Source organism: Indicator indicator, chromosome 36 (assembly GCF_027791375.1).
Source record: "Indicator indicator isolate 239-I01 chromosome 36, UM_Iind_1.1, whole genome shotgun sequence".
Classification (NCBI taxonomy): Eukaryota; Metazoa; Chordata; class Aves; order Piciformes; family Indicatoridae; genus Indicator; species Indicator indicator.
In genome coordinates this window covers 1,551,683-1,574,856 of record NC_072045.1, presented here as the reverse complement: position 1 = coordinate 1,574,856, position 23,174 = coordinate 1,551,683, and the positions used below count along the sequence as shown (strand labels likewise).

The 23,174-nt window shown below is 52.4% G+C and overlaps 2 protein-coding genes across 4 annotated transcripts; both read left to right on the top strand.

The window, feature by feature from the left end:
• Positions 1-5,231: 5,231 nt before the first annotated feature.
• On the top strand, positions 5,232-13,966 carry FZR1 (fizzy and cell division cycle 20 related 1). 3 transcript variants are annotated; one of them, XM_054396098.1, is made up of 13 exons: positions 5,232-5,312; positions 6,331-6,456; positions 6,695-6,758; positions 7,144-7,271; positions 7,660-7,742; positions 8,142-8,325; positions 9,075-9,140; positions 9,597-9,699; positions 10,438-10,622; positions 11,434-11,667; positions 11,749-11,853; positions 12,647-12,739; positions 13,765-13,966. In XM_054396098.1, the coding sequence occupies exons 1-13, from the start codon at positions 5,244-5,246 to the stop codon at positions 13,804-13,806; spliced, it is 1,482 nt and encodes a 493-aa protein (XP_054252073.1). In that variant the 5' UTR covers positions 5,232-5,243; the 3' UTR covers positions 13,807-13,966. The 3 variants fall into 3 exon arrangements, with proteins under 3 accessions (XP_054252073.1, XP_054252074.1, XP_054252075.1); XM_054396099.1 differs by having other exon boundaries at positions 12,647-12,754; XM_054396100.1 differs by lacking the exons at positions 7,660-7,742; positions 8,142-8,325.
• A 3,235-nt stretch (positions 13,967-17,201) lies between these two features.
• Positions 17,202-18,441, top strand: TEKTIP1 (tektin bundle interacting protein 1). Its single transcript, XM_054396045.1, has 4 exons — positions 17,202-17,266; positions 17,582-17,811; positions 18,070-18,195; positions 18,299-18,441. Exons 1-4 carry the CDS (start codon positions 17,202-17,204, stop codon positions 18,439-18,441), a joined length of 564 nt encoding a protein of 187 aa, XP_054252020.1.
• Positions 18,442-23,174: the final 4,733 nt, after the last annotated feature.

Genomic DNA, 23,174 nt, shown 5'->3' with positions numbered 1-23,174 from the left:
GATGCATCACCATTTCTGAGATGTTTGACTTGCAGATTTGCAAGTGTTGCCTAGTAATGGATTATACAGAAATCATTGGAAAATTAAAACTTGGGCTTTGGGGAAGCTGACATCTGGGTTTGAGTTCAAATCCTGCTGCTCATGACTTACAGGACTAAGTATTTGTTTATTCTGTCTTTTTCCCCTTAGTAAGTTATGGGGTTCTTCCTGAGAGCTTGTAAATACTCGGCACCTGAATAATTGCATGTTTTTACCTCAAAACCTGTGCCACTAAGTACAGGCTCAAGGAGAAAGTAGCATCTCTGGGTTTGGGTAAGATCTTGCTAACTCTAAATTTTGGGGCTGTTTTGAGGCTTATTAGTGAATAAGCCCCAAACAACATTTCTTAGGATTGAAGTGCTTCAAAATAAAGCATTGACATAACGTTAATTGTATCTGAATTACTGGGGCCTCTTCTATACCCTTGGACCTTGTCTGAATTTGGAAATTTATTCAGTTTTTGCATTTAAAATTTCTCCTGTCTTTGGTGTTCTCAGTCTCTCACTTTCACCAACACATCTCTTGTTTAACATTTAGCCACCCAATTCCCTTCCAGTTTTAAGAAGGGCACAAAGGATTTCTGGAACATCTGGGAAAAAAAGATTCAGGGATTATCCAATGCTTGCTTTGTACAGGGAAGCCACATCTTGGATTGACAGAGCCCACCTGTGTTACCCCCAACTTTGGTGCTTGCTGAAAATTCAAATAGCTACCTGCCTGCTGCCTCACAAACAACAAACAATTGTGCAAAATAACTGCATTAATTTCCCTGCCAACCCTGACATTCTGCATCCTGAGTTATTAAAAACAGATTCATACCAAGGAAACAAACAAACAAACAAACCACAACAAATCTACCATTTAAATATTTGAATACCTTTTGGTTGTTGGGTCAATAAAAAGAACAAAATGCACTTGTTCAGCACCATAACTTTGCCTACAAGCTTTGTTCTGAAAGGAAAGTGAGCCATGATAAAACCCAGCCAATTCAAATACAGGACATGAAGTGCATGAAGAGAATAAAGTCAATCAGAACACAAATATGCCTCAGGAATCAAAAAAACTCCACCAAACCTTACGTTTTTTTCTCTGAGCATAAACTGTCTAATTAGTAACAAAATGTATTAAAAAATCTGGATGTGACACAGCAGCTCCTCCGGAGCTTTTATTTCTTCAACTAAAACAGAACTCAGGCTTTGCCATAAGGGCTGGGGGCATGCAAACTTTTTCGTGCTTTCTTCCGGGGAAAAGGAAACCTCACCCACTTCCCACAGACAAATTTAGAGTTAGCAAGAGCCTACCCAAACCCAGGAATGCTGCCTTCTCTTCGGGCCTGTATTTAGTGGCACAAGTGAGGTGATAGAAAGCAGCCCTGTGGAAAAGGGCTTGGGGGTACTGATGGGCAAGAAGCTGGACATGAGCAGATAGTGTGAGCATAGAAGGCCAGTGGCAGCCTGTGCTGCATCCAAAGCAGCATGGCCAGAGATGGAGAGAAGGGATTCTGCCTCTCTGCTCTGGGGAGACCTCACCTGCAGTGCTGTGTCCAGCTCTGGAGTCCTCAAGACGGGAAGGACATGGGCCTGATAAAGTGGGTCCAGAGGCGGCCACAAAGTTGATAAGGGGGCTGGAGGACATGTGCTGTGAAAACAGGCTGAGGGAGCTGGGGATGTTCAGCATGGAGAAGGCTCCAGGGAGACCTAATAGCAACCTTCCAGTACATGAAGGGGGCTACAAGGCCTGCAGTGACAGGACAAGGGACAATGACTTCAAACTACAGAAGAGTGGATTCATGGTGCAGAACTTGTTCCTAACATTCAACCTGAGAGTAGTGGAACACTGGAACATGTTGCTCAGGGACATGCTTGAGGCCCCATACCTGGAGATATTCAAGGTGAGGCTCGACAGGGCTCTGGGCAACCTGATGTAGTCCCTGCTGACTGCAGAGAGGGTTGGACTGGATGACCTTTGGAGGTCCCTTCCAACCCAGACCATTCTATGATAAGTTCTGAGGTAAAAACGTGTGATTATTCAGGTGCTGAGTATTTATTGCCTTGTTGTGCCTGTGCGGTCTCTTCTGTTGTTCACTCTCTGAATGCTGTATTTCTGATTAGAAGTTGTAATTGAAATTTGTACAAATGGGAACTCAAATTAAAATCACTGAAAGCAAATGTGTTTCATATCCAGAAGTCACATTCCTGTGCAGCTGGATCTAGACCTCTCCCAAATACTAGTGTGAGCCATTTTGGAGGATGTTGTGTTCCCCAGCTGATGTTTAGCCCCCTGCCCCACCAAACAAAAAGGAAGGGGACGTTTGTTGAAATGCTTGGTTTGAGAGATGCTGTTAACCTAAGGAAGATTTGGTAGCTCATGGGGGTAGGTAAGGATAGTGGTGAGTAAACTACAAAATGAGGGAGAGTGTTTGACATGGGCTGCACTGTTTTTTGTGGTTTGATTTTTTTTTTTTTTTTTTTTTTTTTTTAAACCACCTTTGTTAATAATATCACAGACTTTTCTAACTTCTCAGTCACAACAGTGCCATCTCTGACTATTTACTTAATTTTGTGGAAGCTGATTGCTGTTCAATTTTTAGTAGCTTTCTCCAACCTTGCCTCTGAAAAAAAAATATATGGGAGAAATTTATTAAATTAGAAAAGCTTGGGGAAGGAGGTGGTAGGTAAGCAGCAGTACCTTGGCATTACCTCTTTCAGGGAGAGTCCTGTAAAAGTGTTGACTTGCTTAATGGAAGGAAGAAAAGGCCTCTTTTGCATTTCAGTTCAGGTCTCAATACTAACAGAATCACAATGCTAGGGGTTGGAAGGGACCTCTGGAGCTCATTTAGTCCAGCCCCACCTAGAGCAGGTTGCACAGTATGGCATCTGGGCGGGTTGGAATGACTCCACAGATGGAGATTCCGTCCATCACCTCTTGGGGCAACCTGTTCCAGTGCTCCACAACCCTCAAAGTAAAGAAATTCCTGGTGTTTAGCTGGAACTTCCTGTGGTTAAGTTTGTGCTTGTTCCCTCTTGTCCTGTCACTGGGCACCACTGAAAAAAGCCTAGTCCCATCCTCCTGACACCTACCACTTAAGTACTGGTAAGCATTGATAGGATTCTCCCTCAGCATTTGCTTCTCCAGGCTAAAAAGCCCCAAGAGGCTCTGTCTTTCCTCATCAGACAGATGTTCTAGTCCCCTAATCATCTTTGAAGCCCTTTGCTGCACCCTCTCAAGCAGTTCTCTGGCCTTGAACTGGGGAGCCTAGAACTGGACATGGTACTCCAGATGAGGCCATAACCAGGGCAGAGTAGGGGAGGAGGAGAACTTCCATCCATCTGCTTGCCACACTCTTCCTGATGCATCCCAGGATACCATTGGCCTTCTTGGTCACAAGGGCACATTGCTCCCTTACAGGCATCCTATTGTCCAGCAGGACTCCCAGGTCTTTTTCCACAGAACTGCTTTCCAGCAGGTCAGCCCCCAACTTGTACTAATCCATAGATTTATTCCTCCCCAGGTGCAGGACCCCACACTTGTCCTTGCTGAACTTCATAAGGTCACTGTCTGCCCAGCTCTGCAGCCTGTCCAGGTTACACTGGATGGCAGTACAACCTGAGGGACTGCCAGCCACACCTTCCAGTTTTGTGTTGTCAGCAAACTGGCTGAGGGTCCACTCTGTCTCTTCATCCAAGTTATTGATGAAGATGCTGAACAGGACTGGACCCAGTACTGACCCCTGATGATCACCACTTGTTACAGGCCTCCAACTAGACTCTGTGCCACTAATCACAAGCCTCTGATCTCTGTCCTGCAGCCAGTTCTCAACCCACCCCACTGTCCACTCATCTAGCCCACACTTCCTGAGCTTGCCTATGAGGATGCTGTGGGGTGAGGGCAGACACTGTCCACTGCCCTCCCCTCAACCATCCATCACGTCATGCTCTTGCAGGGGGCTGTTGCATTAGTCAGACTGACTTCCCCTGGGCCAGTCTGTGCTGACTATGGCTTGGAAAAAAGGGAGGTAGCTCTACTGGCTCAGAGATGTCCACAGCCCAGAGTTCATGCGCTTTGTCTTGCTTTCAAGCTAATTAATGGAGTAGTTAACAATCACCTCTCCCTGGGTTACAGCAGTGCGGCTGCACTCCTCCTGGCTCAGTGACTTGCCCTCAGTTTTTACTGGTGAAGGCTGGGTAAGTTTCCTTGTTCCTGGAGGCAAATGCTGTCACACCAAATCTTGCCCACTGCTGGAGGAAGCAGAAAGTGTTTTGCAGCAGTGTGTAGCTTGTCCCTGCACAGCCTTCTCCCAATATAGTTGGTTTGGTGCAGTTGCCTCCCAGATTTTGCCACAAGTTTGTATCTTGAGGCAACTGCATTTGTGTAGCTGGGCCTTGGCCAGATGTTGTAAATGTTTGTACAGAAACAGCCAATTAAATCCCTTTGCATTCTGCACAGCTTCTGGGGTGCCTGCCTGTTGTTTTGTGTGGTGTGCTTGTTTGGTTCCATCTTTCCTTTTTGAGATGTTCATCTTGGGTTGAAAGACCACCTTGGCTTGTCTTTTCTGATGTTGGCATGTTTCTGTCAACATGAGCTGTAGACAAACATGTGGTGTGCATGAGCTGGGGAGGCTGGGCAGTAACAGTGCTGATCTCTGAGCTCTGTAGGGCAGAGAAGGGCTGTGACTACATATCCTGACAGAAATGTTTGCTACTTTACCAGCCAAATCTGGACTATGAAGCAGCCCTGTCATATAATCTTAGAGTCATAGGATATTAGGGACTTCTGAAGATCATTGAATACAACCCTCCTGCCACCCAGGGCAGATCACACAGGAACACATCCAGGTGGGTCTTGAAAGTCTCCAGAGAAGGAGACTCCACAACCTCTCTGGGCAGCCTGTTCCAGGGCTCCAGCACCCTCACACCAAAGAAATTTCTCCTCATGTTGAAGTGGAACTTTCTGGGTTCTAGTTTTTATCCATTGCTCCTTGTCCTATCACAGGACACCACTGAAAAGAGCCTGAGTCTGGTCCACTGCTCCAGACAGGAAAAGTCTCTGATTTATACAACAGGCTTAGGGAATTCTGAGAGGCTGCTTCCATGAAAGGGTGTCATGCTTTGGTGTTTTCTTCCCTGTGTGTTGCAGGAGATTAAATACTGACTGGACTTGATGACCATAAATTCCTGAGCCTGCTGAGCTCCCTGCTTCCCACCATGGACCAGGATTACGAGAGACGTCTGCTGCGCCAAATCAACATCCAGAATGAGAACACAATGCCTTGTGTAGGTACAGATGGGCCCTGCTCAGTGGCCTTAGGCAGATTGTACAGTTGTTGTCTGTCTTGCCTGTGATTGTTTTCACTTGAGCTTTTGAAGGATGTGGGATCTCTTTGAAGCAAAGCTTAGTCTTTTGTTTGGCTGTGAGCAAGTGCTAGTTCCTGAGCTGCTGAAGGAATAACCAAATTACTTGAATTCAAAGCTTTTGAATATATGAACTCACTTCAAATTACAAAAACTAATTTAGATTATGATTATTTTCTTTTTGGTACCTCATCAGGTACATGTGAAACATAAAAAGTTCCCTAAGAAACAAACAAACCAATTGTAGGGCTTGACAAGATAGAGCAAGGCCAGTGGAGGCCACCAAGTTGGTCAGGCTGGAGCCTGCATTCTGAGGCCTGCATTGCTCAGGCTGGAGGAGATGAGGTTCAGATGGTATGAAATTGTTGCTTTCAACTGCCTGGTGTGTGGCTATGGAGAAGATGGAGTCAGACTCTCTTCTGAGGTAGACCGTGGAAGGATTAGAGGCAAAGGATGCAAGCTGCAACAGGGGGAATTCTAGTTAGATACTGGGAAAAAATGTTCACAGCAAGGTCAATCAAACACTGCAACAGGGAGTTGGTCCTTGGAGATGCTGAAAACTCAGATGGATGAGGCTGTGACTTTAAGTGTAACTTTGAAATGAGCCCGTTCTGAGCTGAGCTCCTTTCCAGTGTAAATTATTTCATGAAAAAGAATGTGACTGCATTTGAGGAATCTGCTGCTCACCCTGCAAGCAGCCTGCCCCACTCCACCCTTCCACATATTTGCTTGAGAAGGGGCAGTGAGAAAGAGGCTGTTTAATTGCTGCTGTAGCAGAAAGTTCCTGTGACAGTTGGACTCTGACACTTTGTTCTCTTGGGGGATAAAACTAATGCTTTCTTCTACGACTTAGATGTCTTCAGCTTTGACAAGACTTCATTGAAGTGTTTTAGACCCCTGCTGTGATCAGCACTTGTTTTTGTGTGCACCTTTAATTCAGGTGGCAGAAATGAGAAGAACCCTGACGCCTTCCAATTCTCCCATGTCTTCTCCTAGTAAGCATGGTGATAGATTCATTCCTTCAAGAGCTGGGGCAAACTGGAGCATCAATTTCCACAGAATAAATGTGAGTTTTGCTCCCTTCTCCTACAGCTCACTCTTGAAATTGATGAAATTATGCAGTTTATTCTGACTGACATAATTGTGCTGCTTATCTTCAGCACCATGGTCTTCTGCTTCCCCGGAAGAGTTCCACTAAATGAATGTCTGCTGTCAGGCTGCCTCTGTGGTCCAGGAGACTTCTTTGTTATTTTACCATGAATCTTGAGGTGTCTATATGGTGATGGCTTGTTTCTCCCTCTTAGGAAAATGAAAAATCACCAAGTCAAAACAGAAAAGCAAAGGATGCTACGTCAGACAATGGCAAAGGTGAGACCACCTTCCTACCACCACTAGAGCTTTTACTTCAAACTGTTAGTGAATTTGGAAATCAAGGGAACACTTCTGTGCCTGTGCAAAAGTCATGCTGCTGTTTTAGGAGACACCCACATTATGTGAGTGAATCCCAGGTCACCTCAGGAGCCTTTTGACAGACCTCTGGAAAGTGGGAGGCTGTTTGTGTTCCTTTTATCTGCTGTGCCACAGAAGCACTTCCCTGGTAGAAGCTTGCTGCTAATTTTGGTTCCGGACTGGCGCGTAAGGGCTATTAAGAGGCCCTGTAAATGTGCAATTCAGGCAGATGTGATCCTGCCATACCTTGCAGAGCTCTTGCTGCTCACAAATTCTCTGCCTCATTGCTGGTTTGGATTCACAGATGGCCTTGCTTACTCTGCCTTGCTGAAGAATGAGCTCCTAGGAGCAGGCATTGAGAAAGTGCAAGATCCACAGACAGAAGACAGGAGGCTGCAGCCATCCACCCCAGAGAAGAAGTCTCTCTTCACTGTAAGTTGGTTACTTTGCATTCAAAGCAATGGAGGTTGCACTTGTGGTTCACAGGAAGAGAACACATACTTCTGCCAAGCTGCTAGTGCAGGCTGAGGCAGTGCTGAGGCTTGGTCAAGATAAGCTGCTGGCCTGTAGAGAGAGCAGCGTCTGCAGCAAAGGACTTTCTGGTTCTGTGCTGGCAAGGAAGCTGAGTTGGAAGTAAAGTTTTGGGGATAATGTGACAAATGACCAATTCAAGGTTTTGGACTTCAGTGGAAATGAGTGGGTTTTTGTGGTGGTTGGATTTTTGTTTTTTTGTTTTTTGTTTTTTTATGGGAGGAACTGGAAAATCTGTGGGTACCCTTAGGTCTTGCTGGGGTTCTCCCTCTGTGTTGTCTTTCTGCAGTACTCGCTCAGCACAAAACGTTCCAGTCCAGATGATGGCAATGAGGTCTCACCATATTCCCTGTCTCCTGTCAGCAACAAAAGGTAATGCTGATTGTCCACAGACTGCCTGAAGGGAAAGATTCAGTAAGGTTCACTAGGGCTTCTTTCTAAGGCACCCAAAAGTGCAATGCCAGTAGATTTTAGAAACCTGGGGACACAATGAGTAGGTACAGTCAGGTTTGAAGAATTGAAAAGTTTCTGCAGGTCCCCAGCCTGCTGAGATCATGTCTTGGTCAACTTTCAGTTGTCAGTTTACCTTTTTACTCCCTAGCTGCTTTATGGGACCCAGTTCCTACCAGTCTTACGTCCTGGAAATAATTTTGCAGCCTCTTTCTCTGTGCATTTCTATAGAAATAGACATGCTTCAAGAGAGGCTGTGTCTGGCTCTGCCATCTCCTGTGGTGTGAAGATCCTGTTGTGCTTCTCTCTTTTCGTAAACAGTCAGAAGCTGCTAAGATCACCTCGGAAGCCAACTCGGAAAATCTCAAAGATCCCTTTCAAAGTGCTGGACGCCCCAGAGCTGCAAGACGACTTCTACCTGAACCTGGTGGACTGGTCCTCTCTTAACGTCCTCAGTGTTGGCCTTGGGACTTGTGTTTACCTCTGGAGTGCTTGTACCAGCCAGGTAAGTGGCCATCAGTGTCTAGAAAGTGAAGTTTCTGTAGGCCTTTTCCAGCCACGGCATCTCTCAAGAGCTATGGGATGTGCTGTGTGAGGTGTGGATTTCAGACTAGATGTCTTAACCATAGAGAAAAGTCCTCCAGGAGTACCAGAGAAGTACAAAGAGGTGGACACAGGAAAGTGTAATCTTTGTTACTTCATTCCCATCATTCCTGCATCTCCCCTATAAAATTGGACCTTGCTGTCTGTTTTGCCCTTTTCTCCCTCTCCTTGCTGCCAGTGCACGCTGCTGGCTCTTGACGGGGAGGTTTGCGGCCTTGGCAAAGCTAATTTTTAGCTATGCAGTTTTGGCCTGGTATGGGGGTAGGGAGGCATGGGGAGCAGGCATCGAGGCCTGTTTTTTGGCCTGGTTGGCTGGGGGGAAGGTTGCAGAAGGTGTTGGCCTCATGAGGTTTTGGATAGGCCAAAGATGGAGAGAACTGGGCTGACACTGAATATGAATTTATGTATTTTGTGTTTCTGTCTGTATTTGTGGATAGTGTTTCCATTTAAGCTTTCCAATTCTGTGAAGCGTTTTTATTTTACTCTTTTGGGGGAGTTAAATAGCTTTCTGTCTGCTCAACCCAAGGCAGTGAGGATTCAGCACTTGCAGTGCTCTGTCTCAAGCTAGGCAGAGGTATGTGAGGCAGCTGATGGTGTTTTGTGACAATGACGAGTTTGTGATTCCACTCTCTCTCATGTCCTGCTCTCCAGGTAACCAGGCTGTGTGATCTCTCTGTGGAAGGAGATTCAGTGACGTCTGTGGGCTGGTCAGAACGGGTCAGTGGACTGTTGTTAGCAGTGAAAGCTGAGAGGCTGTGGGTCACACACTGCCCTTCTAGGCTCGCAGCCCTTCCTCACAGCTTTTCACTTCCTGGCTTATTTTCCTGTGTTTCCCAAAACTTGTGTGCATCACAAATCGATGGAGTTTTCCTGACTGCTAAATGAGAGGGGATAGAGAGCAATCTTTTGTATCTTGAGGCTCTCAAGGCAAACTTTGGTAAGAGGTGTGGGAGGGAGAAAAAGCTCATTTGCTTCTTCAGCTCTTGGCAATAAAACGTGACAATAAATATAAATAATTCAGCCAGGCTTCTTGGCCTTCTCAGTGAAAGATCCAAGGTGGAAGTACTCTGGATGTGAGATTCCTCTCAAGTCTATTCCTCAACTTTGTAGCTTTTCTTTTATGCCTATGTTTCCTTGCTGGCTTTTACTGATCATGGTTTTCTCTTTCTCTAGGGGAACTTAGTAGCTGTTGGCACTCACAAGGGCTTTGTACAGATCTGGGATGCAGCTGCAGGAAAAAAGCTCTCCATGCTCGAGGGGCACACAGCCAGAGTAGGTAAGGAGGTGGGAGCAGAGATCTCACATGATTTGTTTTTCATGATTGAACTTCTTGCTTGTAAGTGAGGGATCTGCTAGAACTAGCAGGACTCAAAAAGTACTGGAATTGGTGAATACCTCCTGCGGTGTCTTGAGCAGTCTTCAAAATATCCTACAGTAGGAATCGTGGTGTTCCACTCTTGGGTGCAGTGATGTGAGGCACTCTAGTTCAGACTCGATGTGGCCCTGGGCAGCCTGATCTAGTTGGAGGTGTCCCTGCTCACTGCAGGGGGATTGGACAAGATGGCTTTTGAAGCTCCCTTCCAAGCAGATGCAATCTGTGAATCTGTGCTTCTTCCACGTTTGAGGCACATCAGGTTTGGTTGCAACATATCTGCACTGCCACTGGCGTCCGGTTTCAGCCCCTCAGCAGGCTGCCTTCCGCTGGGATTCCCAGGTCCCTTAATCTGTGGGTGTTTGGGTTTTGTGCTCAGAGGTGTTGTGAATCTGAACACTGGAGTGAGACTTGAGAAGTCAAAGCACCTTTGGAGTTGTATTTCTGTGCCTCACTGCATGGTGACATGAGGTTAGTGATCTCTTCAGTGAGTCTGTGCACGTTCAGCTCTTGTGGTCCCAGGGAAGTCCCTAAGCGCTGACTTTTCGTTGCAGCTTTTATGGCAACTGTGGTGGCTGTGTTCTCCCAGCTTGCTCCTGCAGGATTCCCACAACATGCTCTTGTGCTTTCCCTGTGTTCCAGGTGCCTTGGCATGGAATGCAGACCAGCTATCTTCTGGGAGTCGTGACAGGATGATCCTTCAGAGGGACATCCGCACCCCACCCCTGCAGTCTGAGAGGCGGCTCCAGGGCCACAGGCAGGAGGTCTGTGGCCTCAAGTGGTCAACTGACCACCAGCTCCTGGCCTCTGGAGGAAATGATAATAAGGTATAGTACTTTCAAGGAGTTGCTCACCCAGAAAGGTCAGACTCCCTTTGTTTAAGGATATTTGGCCTTTCTGAAGGGGCTTTTGTTTCAGTCGTTGAACTCCCACACTTCTACTCAGTTTCCTCTCTCTAACAAAATTAAAAAGGCAAAATTAATTGTGCTTCTGTATTTGGATAATTAAATCTGCAGCTTGACTCAGGGGTTTGAGTTCAACAGATCTACTGTGAAGCTGTGCTTCCTGACTTTCTTTAGGTAGCATATAGTCAAGTTTGTTGCAATAATGTTTGTGTATGCAGAACGAAACAGAGCTGTGTGGGTTCTAATACCTGTAATGTAGGCTTGTAGTTCACTGAGCACCATATGGAAGAAGCATCTGTTATGGAGAAGCAGTGTATAGAGCCCTTTGGAGCGAGTTGCTAGGTAGTGAATTTGCCCAGTGTCTGTGTGACAGCATGACTGTACCCAGCTCCTCCTGCACAGATAACTTCTCATGAGTTTGAGCTTATTTCTAAATGAATTCTGGAACAGCACAGCCATAAAGACAAAGGGTTCCAGTTCATGTGCAGTGACACTGTGTCTTTGGCTTCATAAGCTTACTATAAGGACTGTTAGCTTTCTTGTGGCCCAGCTCCCCATCTGAGTATGGTGGCAGAGTGGCACTGGCTTCAGGTCCCCAAATACTTGGGCAGAGCTGTGGGAAATCATCCTGTTGCCAAAGTGCCCTCATCAGTCCCAGTGCGACATTATCGCTTAGGGGTTTTGCAGACATGTGACTGAGCACAAGCCTGAGCCTGTCTCTCCTTTCTGCCAGCTGCTTGTCTGGAATCACTCTAGCCTGAGCCCTGTCCAGCAGTACACAGAGCACCTTGCAGCAGTGAAGGCCATTGCCTGGTCTCCACACCAGCACGGGCTGCTGGCCTCTGGCGGTGGCACTGCCGACCGTTGCATCCGCTTCTGGAACACCCTGACCGGGCAGCCGCTGCAGTGCATTGACACCGGCTCCCAGGTCTGCAACCTGGCCTGGTCCAAGCACGCTAACGAGCTCGTAAGTTCCTCCCTGCATGTCCTGCAGCTGAGCTGGCTTGTAGGGGGAAGCATGATGCTCTATTTCCCTCTCCCCTTTCAGGTGAGCACCCACGGGTACTCGCAGAACCAGATCCTCGTCTGGAAGTACCCCTCGCTGACTCAAGTGGCCAAGTTAACAGGGCACTCCTACAGAGTCCTGTACCTGGTAAGCCACAGCCACCTGTCTGACAACCTCTGCAGCTGCCTGCAGGGCTGCCTAATTGACAGAGACCCAAACTGCAGTGCCAGTGGCACTCTGAGCTGCCTGCAGCCTGGCTCTGCAAGCAATTGAAAACACTCTGTCTGGTTTCCTTGCCTGCAAGGAGTGCTTTGATTTGCTGCTATGGAAATGTGAGGCTTTGGTAATGAACAGCAAAGCCTGGAGAACCTCTCTGAGGGAGCATGAGCATCTCCTCTTGTCCCTGAACACTTGTATGCCTTCTCACTGCTGACTGCCAGCAGGGGAAGAATTGGATGCTTTCAGTCCTCCTAATTTGTCATCAAAATGCTTGCTGTGGTTAGTCCACTGCCAGCTTGTAGGTGCTTTTTCAGCTTCATGGGGCTGTAAGCAGATTCATAACCAAAATGACAAATGTGCTGATCCTATTCTGTGAGGTAGATTCCAGTGTAGGTGACTAACAGCTGGCAAATGCCAGTCACATCCACTTCTGCCTTAACATATTTCTAATCTGGGGAGGAACAGCCTCAGTTACATTTCTTAACACAAGAATCTTTTTTATGGAAACTCCACCCCTGTGTTCCACAGTTGTTTAAGTGCTCAAACTGACACCTATAGAGGCTGGATAAGGCACATGAAAGCAGAGGTGGTAGTTTTAATTTCTCACCACCAGCCAAACAGAAAGGAGAGTTAAATCTCTCTCATTTGTTCCAATGGAGACTTGTTTCCAACCTCACAAATGTAAGAGATGATGCTAAAGGTTGCTTTCTCTTGGCCTCAGGCAATGTCCCCTGATGGGGAGGCCATAGTGACAGGAGCTGGAGATGAAACCTTGCGCTTCTGGAACGTCTTCAGCAAAACTCGCTCGACAAAGGTGAGGATGTGCTGTGTGGGTGGCTGCAGCTGTGTCCTGCAGCAGGCTCAGCTTGGCAGTGAGTTCAGTCCAGGTTGGCTCTGCTCTGCTACCATTGCTTCTGATCTCTTTACTGTATCCTGTAGATAGAGGGCTGGATGCACTAAGGGTTAAAGTTTGAAAGAAAGGGGTTTGTAGTCACCAGGTAAGACAAAAGATTGCCTCTGTGCCCAAGGCAGTGTTGACAAAACATCCTTCTCCTGGTTTGCAGGAGAGCCTGATTCTTAACAGGCTGCTGAGCACAGGCAGTGTTCCAGGGAGCTCACCCTGAGCCCACCACCTTTCCTGCCAGCATGCTGCTCTGTGCTGCACCACTTCTCAGAGAGGATTCTCCCCCAGCCCCTACACAACAGCTTAAAATGATAGCTTGGGTGGAAATAGAATTGTGGATGCTGCCACTGACAACTTGTCATCACCAGAAGTGGGTTGTGCCAAGGTGCTCAGAGCTTTTCTGGATGCCTGGTAGAGGAGAATGGCAGAGAGATCTTGAGGAATGAGCTGCAGAGAGCTGGTGCTGCTCACTGCTGGCTGTTCCTCTGGTCTCTGGTGGCCCTGGAGTACAGCTTTCTGCAAAGGTGTGGCAATGGGACACTTGCCTACTGTGCTTCTTGTTATAAACTGGAAAAAAGCAAGGGAATATTTATGGTGTTGGACTTTGGTGGCCTCAGACATGCCATGAGCTAGAGATACCTCACTGGATTAGCAGGGTTGGTTTGTTGTTGTTTTAAAATAAAACAGCAATATAAAACCAGAACAAAAACCAAACCCACAAACAATCAACCCACCAACAATCAACCCACCCCTAAAGCCCAAACCAAACCCACAACCAACCAACCCACCTCCGAAACCAAAACAAAAATACAACCAAAAACCCACCCAATCAAAACCAACCACCAAACAAACCAACCAACCCCCAAGCCCCACAGCAGCAGATGGAGCAGCAGTGGGGCACAGCACTCAGCACCCCTTTTCTCTCCCCTTGCTAGGAGTCTGTATCCGTTCTCAACCTCTTCACCAGGATACGATAAACCCAACCCTGTGCGCTGGGACCAGGAGACTGCAGCCTGCCATACCAGGATCAAACCACTACCTTGGTGTGCATGGAACCCAAACCAACCAGCCAGAAGGGGAGGGAGTGCCAGTGGGACTGGAAGATGGACCCAGCAGATGCTCATTAAATACATGCTTGTGAACCATGCTAGGCAGTGTTTGGGATGGGGTTGGGGAGGGAACTGCCAAAGGTTTCCAGATTCATCCTTCATAAAGGGCAAGGGGCACAGCAGAAATGTCAAACCAGCACCCTTCAGCCCCTCGTGTACTGGCACAGACATCTCTGACATGGACCACCCAGGCTGGACCAAGGCCATTCCAGCTGCTGTGGTGTCCCATCTTGGGCATGAGAGGAGCATCCATGCCTCTGTCCTGACAGGTTTAATGTGGTGCTCTAGCTCCCTCTGGCCTTGGATGGACATTTTGGAAGGTAGGAGCAAGTCAGACTTATGCAATACAGCTGGTGCAAGGAAGTTAGACTCCAGGGTGCCTCTCTGATTATCTGAGGGCATTGTTTCTAGTCTGGTATCCCCATTACACACAGGAACTGGAGAGCTGCCTTTTTTTTTTTTTTCCCTTCTCCAAATAGGTGCTGCAGTGCTTGCTGCAGTGGCTTTCAGCAGACAGATGGAGTTTGGCATGCTGGGCAGCTGCCTTCAAACACAGCTTTGGGCTCTAAACTTTGGAGGAAAGTTGAGGAGGCTCAGGCTCTGAGGAGCATGCTCATAAAGTTCTGAAATTGCTATTGCATGTCCTGAGCACACCCTTGTAGTTAACCGAGAGGAAAACCAATGGCTTTAAGCCAAACCAACCAGTACCATGCCTGTGGAGCTTCGCTCGGTGCCATTTGTGGCTGGCTGCTTGCTCTGGAGTCTTCCTGAGGACAGAAGCAGTTGAGATGTGTTCAAGAAACCAAACAACTCCTGTGGATCTTTTTTCTTTTTGGGGGGGTGTTGGGAGCAGGGTTGGGGGGGGGGGCAGGGAGAGCATGGCCTCTTCTGTCTGGAAGGGGGGAAATGCCCTCTCTGGGCAAGAGGGGAGTTCTTTTTCAGGGAAGAAATATTTCTTTTTGTTGTTCATCTCCAGGTCAAAGCCAAGGAGCTGTATTTTGGTTTGGTTTGTTGAAGTTGTGTGGGAGGAGAGTGCTGTGTTTGCTGGGAGCCTCTGCAAGTGGGGCAGAGCACTTCTGTGGATGTGTTGCTGTTCGTGTAAAGAGAAGCTGCTGAGCTTGCAGCCCCTTCCTGCTTCACTCTGTGCTTGTGCCAATGCTTTGCCTACCATGTGCCTGGCTCCTGCTTGCCTCGTGCCCTCTCCAGTGTGCTGCGCTGCCAGTGCTGTTTCCTCCTCCTGTGTGGCTTTTCCTGGCTCTGTAGATAGACCTTGCCCTGTTCTTTGCAGGTTGCACAGGCAATGCTGCTCTTTTTGTTGTTTTTTCTTTCTCTCCCCAAAAGCAGACTGTAGGGGTGGTGGTAGGAATAGTGTTGCCTCTGCCTGCTGCCACTGGTATACTTAGGGTGAGCTGCTGAGGTGCAGGGAGGCTGGCGTGGAAAAGGGCAGTGAGGTGCTCTGCTGTTCACTACAGCCTTGACCCATGAGTGCCTGCATCAGGCTTTTGGTGCTGTCTCTGCATGTTGCAGGCTCCTGAAGGCACTTCTGAGGAGCTGGCACACCAGGAGCTCACTGCTCCATAGCAGCCTGTCACCCCAAGTCCCCCATCTCAAACTGGGGGGGGGAGCTCACTGCTCCCTTACAGCCTGTGTGCTCTCAGTATGATTCCTGACACACGTTTCACTGCAGTTCTTGGTGTAGGAGCACAGCACTTGGTTAAAAGTCATTCACTGGGCTCCCAGCCCCTGTCTTGCTGCTTGTGACATTCACTGGCACTGGGACATTTCATGTCAGAATAACCACAAAGCACTGAGGGGTAAGCTGGCCCACAGATCTGAAGTGCCACCTGCAACAAGACTTGGCCTGTCACAGCTGTCTGTCCTTTGTGATGTTGCCCTGCTGAGATGCAGAGCAGGGCATTGGGGGGTGTTCAGGTGGACGTGGTAGTAGCTGTTGCTGCAGATTTTTGTCTGGTGTGGGTTGCCTCCTTCCTAAATTCTGAAGTCCCGAAGGTGCTGCTTTCCTTTCTAGGAAAAAGCAGCTGGTTAGGGTAGGAGAGCACAGCAGGCCCTCAGCCACGGGGTGGCCACACACTGGTTTCTGTCCATTCTGGAGCAGGAGGAGTCCAGCCAGAGCAGGAGGTGACAGGGGTTGAGCACAGCCCCGCTGGAGCTCCCTGCAGGGGTGGACAGGTGACTCTGCAATAGGGCTGTTTCCCTGGAGGGACCCCAGGGGCTGCTGGGGCAGTGCTGCCTGGGAATGTGCCCTGTGCTGCAGGTCAGTGCTCCCTGCTCTGCCAGCATCCAGCTGCACCCCAGGGTGTGGTGGAAGGGGGCAGCCCCTCACTGCTCTGTCCCTGCATTGGCACCAAGGGCTTTCACAAACCACATCTCAGAGTTTTCAACCTTGGGAGCTGCCTTTGGACCAGGCTGGCTCATTGTGGCTTCTCTCATCATGTTTGGCAGGGAGGACCAAGTGATTGCTAGGCCATGGCTGGTCTGTGTCTGAGCATGTTGGCTGACAACAGCTGTTCAGATTGCCTTAGCTCTGAACATGGCACAAGCTCCTTTCCCACCCTGCTTGCAGCTGCCAGGGCAGGAGTGGCATTCCCAGAAGTGGTCTCTGCAGGTGCTGCACTGCAGGAGTGAGTGTTGGAGGGTGTGTGCACGCTGAGCAGTCTGGTGCTGGCCAGAGGGCATCACAGCTGTTACCTGGGTAAAAGGGCAAAGCACAGGGGCAGCTCCACACTGTGAGCACTGAACCCTGCAGGCTGTGCAGGTCCTCCAGAATCTGTGATTAATGTCTGTGACCGTGTGGCATTGTTCTGTGTAAGGCATCATGTGGTGGGAAAAACAATTCCAGAGAGCTTTGCAATCTGACTGGCATTAAACAAGTTGTGAATTGATGTTTCTTGGGCATGGTTGCTGCTCTTTGGCTTTCTGTAGTGAGGTGAGGGGTGCAGCTCCAGCAGCAGCTGCTGACTCAGGTGCCAGATCTTCACACCGGTATGCCTGTGGTTTACTGCTGCCTTCTGCCCACTCCTGTTTGCTTTCCTGCTGCTGGAAAACCAGGGAGGTCCAGGCCCAGACTTTCCTGCCCTACCTCTCTTCTCCTCTGTAGAGTGGGATGGGATCAAAGGTGCCTCTGCCCTGTGGCAGGCCACCCCTCCCCCCCGTCTCCCCTGGGTGTGGGGCAGTTGCCAGGTGCCAGTTCTGGCATTGTTTGCTCCAGGTTGGCTGCAGTGAGGCTGTGGGCAGTGCCAGGCATGGAGTCCAGGCCCTGGGTCCTGCAGAGCACCCTTGAGGCAGAGGTCCCACTGCCCCTGTACAGGTGGAATCCTCATCTGGGGAAGGAGAAACCCCTACCCTGGCAGCTAGAGCCCTGGCTGTGCCTTGGTTGCCATGGCAGGGAGAAGGGAAGGCTGCCAGTGGGGATCCAGCTGGGGGAGGGGGACTGTGGCAGCTCTTCTCCCCTTGCTGGCTTAGTTCCCACCACTTGAGGGGATCCCCAGCCCATCAGACCCTGCTGCCTTGAAAACCAGCCCACAGTGGTATACAGCCTGGTACCCCCCATGGTGTGTCCCTGCCCTACTTGGGGTGCTGCTGGGGGAGGCATGAAGTCCTGACAGCTTCCTCCCACCCCCAGTGACCAGTACATAAAGCTGTGGGGGCCACGGCAGGTCCCCCTGCTGAAGCAGGCTCTGCGCTGGAAAACTACCCCCATGGGCTGGGATGCCAGGGGGCAGAGCTGGTCCACAGGACTGAGCAGCAGGGACAAGCAGGCAGAGCAGCCCTGGTACACCCTCACCTGCAGTGCCCACAGATGCTGGCAGCAGGCCCAGGCTGGCTGGGGGAAGCAGGACCCCCTACCCCCAGGTATGGAGCTGAGCTAGGGGGTCCGGGGTGGGAGAGGCTGGGGTTGGGCAGGATGGCACAGGGAACTGGGAGGAGAAAACTGTGGAGCAAGGACCTGTCCATTCCTCAGTTTTCCTATCTTGGGGGTGGAGGGGGAAGCCCCAGAGCCCCTCAACCAGATGAGGATGTGATGAGCTAAAGGGCTTTGGGTCAGGAGGAGCCTACTGTGGGGTTCAGGTCTTGCTGTGCCCTATCTCCAGCTCTGCTCCCCACCCCTAGCTTATGCCCAGCACCTGAAGGAGGTGGCCTGGTGGGACCCCATCATCCCTGCTGTGTACCTGGGACCCTGCACCCGCTGGGGATCCATCCTCTGGCAGGAGAAACCTATCCTGGGGAAGGAGTACGGTAAGAGCTGGGAGCCTGGCTGCCTGCAGGGCCCTGCACTGCCCCCCCCCTCCCTTCCCCCTTCTCCCCATCACTCTCACCCCCTTACCTCCCTGCTTTCCAGTTGCCACCCGCAGCCAGAGCCCCCAGGTGCTGGGAAGCAGTTCAGGGTATGTCCCCCTGCTCTCCTTCTGCCACCCCCACTTCACCACCCAGGACATCAGCACCTGGAGCCTCCTCCACCACCAGCCCTCCACACACCAGTAAAAGCTCACTGATCCTGCTGCTGTCTCAGCCTGTTCCTGGGGGGCAGAGAGGGGAGGAGGGGAGGTTGGAGGAGTTGTTGCAGAATCAGGGCTGGGTTTGGTACTTGTCCTGTGCCACCTGGGGGATGCTGCTGGGTGCCCAAACCCTGCCTGCAGTTAGGGAGCTCACAGCCTCTCTCCACTTGTCCCAAGAAATAAGGCAGCCACATGTCCTGAGGAGCAGTGTGTACCCCCTAGAACAGAGTACCCCAGAGCCAGGGGGGTCACATCTTTAATAATATTGTCCATGTCCAGCTCCAGGCCCACCTCTGCCTGCTCCCTCCCTTTGAGGGGAACGCTGGGGCCAGCTGGGTGACCTCAGCCAGCCCCTGGGTGATTCTTTGCCCCTGGGAGCTGCCAGGTTCCTCCTGCTGCTGCTAAGGCTGAACAGCCATGGGAAGAACAAGACACAGCCCCCAGCCTGGGTGGGCCCCCCATGCCCACTGCAGGGGCTGGAAGGCTCTTAGTGAGGAAGTCCCCAGCTGCTCCAGGACAGAAGGTCTGGAGCTGAGGTTGGTGCCCAGTAACAGCTGGGTCCTCACTGGCCTCATCTCTTGTCTGGGAGGGAGGGAGGCAGTGAGTGTGGGGTCCCTGCTGTGCTGGGCACAGAGGGGCCCCTGGCCCTCATCACTCACTGGTGTGACACACTAAGGTCTGGCCAAGCCCCCATGGATGCCAGCTGCTGCTCCAGCTCCACAATGCGCAGACCGATATATCCTGAGAACAGCAGCAGGGCCACCATCCTGGGGGACAGGCCAGTGTCAGGCATGGGGTCAGCCCACAAGGGGGACCGAGCAGGGACAGTGCTGAGGGTAAAGTCATGGCCCCAGCACAGGTGCCCAAGGGGCAGGGGGGCTGCCAGTGCCACAGCTGGAGAGCTGGGCTGTGGCAGGGTATAGTGACCCAGAGCCCTGAGCTATGAGAGTGTGTCCAGGGGCCTTACAGCAGCAGATAGGTGAGGATGATGATATTGAGGAGGCTCAGCTGCGTGGAGATCCAGGCCCACAATGTGGTGTGGGGTCCACCTGCCAGGATAAGGTGGTGTCAGTGCTTGGGCTGCTGAGAGCCTCACAGCCCCCATGGTTGGCTCTGTGCAGCACCAGGGACCAGCCCTGGGGTTTAGCTACAAGAGCAATCCCCCTCCCCTAGGCTCCCTGACCCACCCCAGAGGCTGCATGGCCTTGCCAAGGACACTTGCTCAGCACTGCTTGGAGCTGGTGCTTTGGCCTCTCCATCGTCCTCCCCATCCACTTGTTTTGGTGCCAGGCTCAGCCCATCTAGGTGCAAGCAGGAGACATTCAACATGTGCCCCAGGCCCGGGGTTGGGTGGGGGAAAGTATTCCTGTGGACCTGGCACAGCACACAGAGCCACAAGAAGCTGATCCTGTGCTTCCCCAGTGCTGCAGCAGATACTGTGTGGGTGGCTGAGGGCTGCATGATCCTTTCTGGGCTGTGCGTGGCTGGGGGTGGGGCTCAAAGCTGAGAGCAGCCATGGGGCAGAAGTGTGGACAGGCACAAGCAGGGCTGCTATGGATGGCCACTCACCTGGCAGCTCCTGGAGGCTGTCAGGCTCAGGGGTGCTCTGCTCCAAGTCTGAGTGGCTCAAAGCCTGAAAGAAGATGAGCCCTGGTCCTGGTGCTTGCCCTCAAGGCCCCTGCCCCACAGCGACAGGACATGGGTGAGACCTGATGAGACTCGTGCCACTCCAGAGGAGAGAAGCTGTGGGTCTTGTGGTCTGCACCACCCTGGGCTGGGGCTTTCAGCTCCACACTTCCCCTCAAAATTCTTCCCTGGGGACAGACACCCACACAGTGTGGGCTGCCACCACTGCATCCATCTCATCAGGGGCTAGAGATGTGCCAAAGTCCTGCCACTTCTTGGCCTTACCAGAGGCTTCCTAAGGATTTTCTCATTGCTCAGACAGGGCAGAAGACTCTGGCTGCTGTCCTGGACAAGAAGAGATAAAAAAGAGTGTCAGGCACCCCCACAGCCCTGCAGGTGGGGGGGACAGAGTCCCCCTGTGCCTGGCCCCCAGCATGGTGCATACCTGCAGGTGTCTGCAGACTGACTTCAGGAGCTGGTATGTAGCCTCTCGCTGGCGCAGCGACACGAAGAGGAACTGCCAGGGAAAGAGGCTGTGCCAGAGCTGCTTCCTTAGTCATGGCCCAGAGCCTGACAGCTGCAGGGGCCAGGACACCACAGCCAGCCCTGGGCTGAGCTGCTCCCCAGCACCACCCCTGTCCCCACTGCACCTTCTCCCCCTTGGCTGTGCGGATGCTGAGCGCGTTGGGCACCAGGAGTGCTGTGTTAGTCTTCTTAAGGGCTGAGATGGAGGCCACCGGGACCACCGCCTATGCCAGAGGGGCCAGGCAGTGTCACTGTGTCTTGCCTGCTGCCTGTGCCTGCTGCTGGCCCCAAACCCATCCCCTGCCCACCTTGATGTCCTTGAGCAGGAGGCTGGAATGGAAGCAGATGTGGTGGGAGGAGATGTAGAGGTGGCCATAGTAGGGCATCTCTCTCTGCCAGGCACAGGAGACACAGGCCAGCAGTGCTTCCTGCCTGCTGAGCTCCCCGAAGGCATTGTGGTACCTGGCAGTGTGCTTGCTCAGCTGTGGGGGACATCAGGGCATGGGGCCAGCAGGGCATGGTGCTCAGGGCAAAGCCCTGGAACCATGGGCACCCTGCAGTCCCTCAGCTCTGTCACCACCTCTGCCATGAACAGATGAGCCCTCCCTCAGCACCCACCCTGCAGAAAGCATCCTGCCAGCACCATGATGCTGGGGCTGAGGTCCTTCCTCCTGGCTTCCAGTGCCCCAAAACTCACCAATGGTGATGGGCAGGGGGATGGGTGTCCCTGCGTGCCTGTGGCCACTGCAGCCTGCTTGATCTCCTTGCCGAAGGAGGGATCACAGGTTTTCGACCTGGCAGGAGGCAGGGGTGAGCTGTGGGCCGTGTGTGCACACAGCTACATGGTGCCACCTCACCCAGCAAGAGCAGTACTGGGCTGGTGAGAGGCGAAGACTGTGATGTAGGGACATTGCCCCAGCAAGTGTAGCACCCACCTTGCAAGCATGGGGTGGGCCAGCTGGGCACCCACAGTGCCCCTCTCCTCTAGGCTCTGCCACCGTTTCTTCTCCAGCACCCCTCTTCCGCTCCTCCTCAGCTTTCCTGGCATGAAGGGCCAGTCTGACAGGCAGCTGAGGCAGAGGGGGGTCAGGTAAGGAAGGACACTCAGCAGCTTCCCCGCCCCTGCAGCACAGCAGTTCCCACGGCAGTGTCACCAGCCAGTCCCAGCCACCAGCTGGGGCCGGGAGAGCAAAGCCCAACCAGTCTCAAGAGTAATGCTCCCGCCCCACGGTGGCACACAGCTGCGGCACGGGGCCCCCCGCCGGTCTGGCTGCTCCAAGTCTCCCCAGTACCCCACAGAAGCTCCTGGGGCTCATATCGAGGGCAAAAACCTCGCTACAGCATCTCCAGGGGGAAAGGCTGCGCGGCTGGGCAGCCGCCGGGCAGCCGCGGGGCACCGGACCGTGGGGCGCACAGGGAACGGCGCTGTTTCTGTCCCGCCTGCCAGCTCCGGGAGGAAGCGCAGCCCCTCCTCAGGCTGAACGCAGCGCCAGCGACACCCGAATCCGTCCGCACAGCTGAAGTCCTGCCCTGCCTGCAGGACGGCCGGGGCCTGGGCCCCGGGCCCCGGGCCCCAGAGGCAGCCGAACCAGGTGGGTCCCCGAGTGAGGGTGCGCGGCTGCGCTGCTACCGAGGGCACGGGAGGGCTGCTCGGATGCCGGAGCCACAGGCGGGCAGCGCAGCTCCCTCGCCGGGCAGCCCCTGCCCACCTCCCGCGGTACCTGGTGGCGGGCACAGCCGAGCCCTCTTGTCCCGTCCGGTCTGCGCCGCGGCCCCACTCGCGTTTCGCTCCCCCTCACACCCCTTCTAGAGCCAGCTCTGCCCCGCAGCTGCCTGCTCCTCCCGATGGCGAGGAAGGGCAGGCGGGGCCGGCCCGCACCGCCCGCAGCAGGTTCGCAGGGAGGCGTCGGGGCAAACGCCAGCCCGGGGCCGCCTGGGTGGGAGCCAGCTGAGCCCAGGGCACCCGGGAAGCTGCAAAGGGCTGGGCGGACCCGGCCCCGAAGAGGCCCGGGCCACACCTTCCAGGCTGGGGGCTTCTGCACAGGAGTCCCTCGGGTGTGCCCAGGGCCGGTAGGGTGACGTGGGCACCAGCTCACGTGTGCCCCGGCAGCAGAAGCTCCATGGGGCAACTGGACGGATGGAAAAGGACACACAGCATCGTTACCCCACAGCTGCAAACCTGTCTGCTACACCGTGGGGTTCCCTGGCCACGGTTTCCTGCTCCTCCGCACGGTATGGTGCAGAATGCCGAGCAGGGCGGAGTTTGACCTTGCCCTGTCTGTGGCTGCCCTGGGCAGAACCTGGCCAGCATCTCCTGCCCCCACGGCCCTGAGCCAGGCCCTCCAGCCTCAACGTCCAGCCCGTGCTCTGCAGGCACCCCGGGACCACAGCCCTCGGGGCAGGGGGAGAGGCTCACCTGGCCCTAAAACAAACTGCAAATGCATTCCCTTCCCAGCTGGAGCAGCACACCCTGTGCTCCTATGGGCACCCTGCAGCATGATCCACCCAGTGCCCACTCCCCACCTCCAGCCTCTCAAGCAGAGGCTCTCCTGTGCCCCACCCCCACCA

Bases quoted from the DNA above. Each gene is read 5' to 3' on its own strand.
- TEKTIP1 (XM_054396045.1), top strand. From the start codon at position 17,202: ATGGAGTCCAGGCCCTGGGTCCTGCAGAGCACCCTTGAGGCAGAGGTC. The intron at 17,812-18,069 runs GTATGGAGCTGA...CCCCACCCCTAG, and splicing joins GCAGGACCCCCTACCCCCAG to CTTATGCCCAGCACCTGAAG. The intron at 18,196-18,298 runs GTAAGAGCTGGG...CCTGCTTTCCAG, and splicing joins TATCCTGGGGAAGGAGTACG to TTGCCACCCGCAGCCAGAGC.
- FZR1 (XM_054396099.1), top strand. From the start codon at position 5,244: ATGGACCAGGATTACGAGAGACGTCTGCTGCGCCAAATCAACATCCAG. The intron at 6,759-7,143 runs GTGAGACCACCT...TTGGATTCACAG, and splicing joins TACGTCAGACAATGGCAAAG to ATGGCCTTGCTTACTCTGCC. The intron at 9,700-10,437 runs GTAAGGAGGTGG...CCTGTGTTCCAG, and splicing joins GGGGCACACAGCCAGAGTAG to GTGCCTTGGCATGGAATGCA.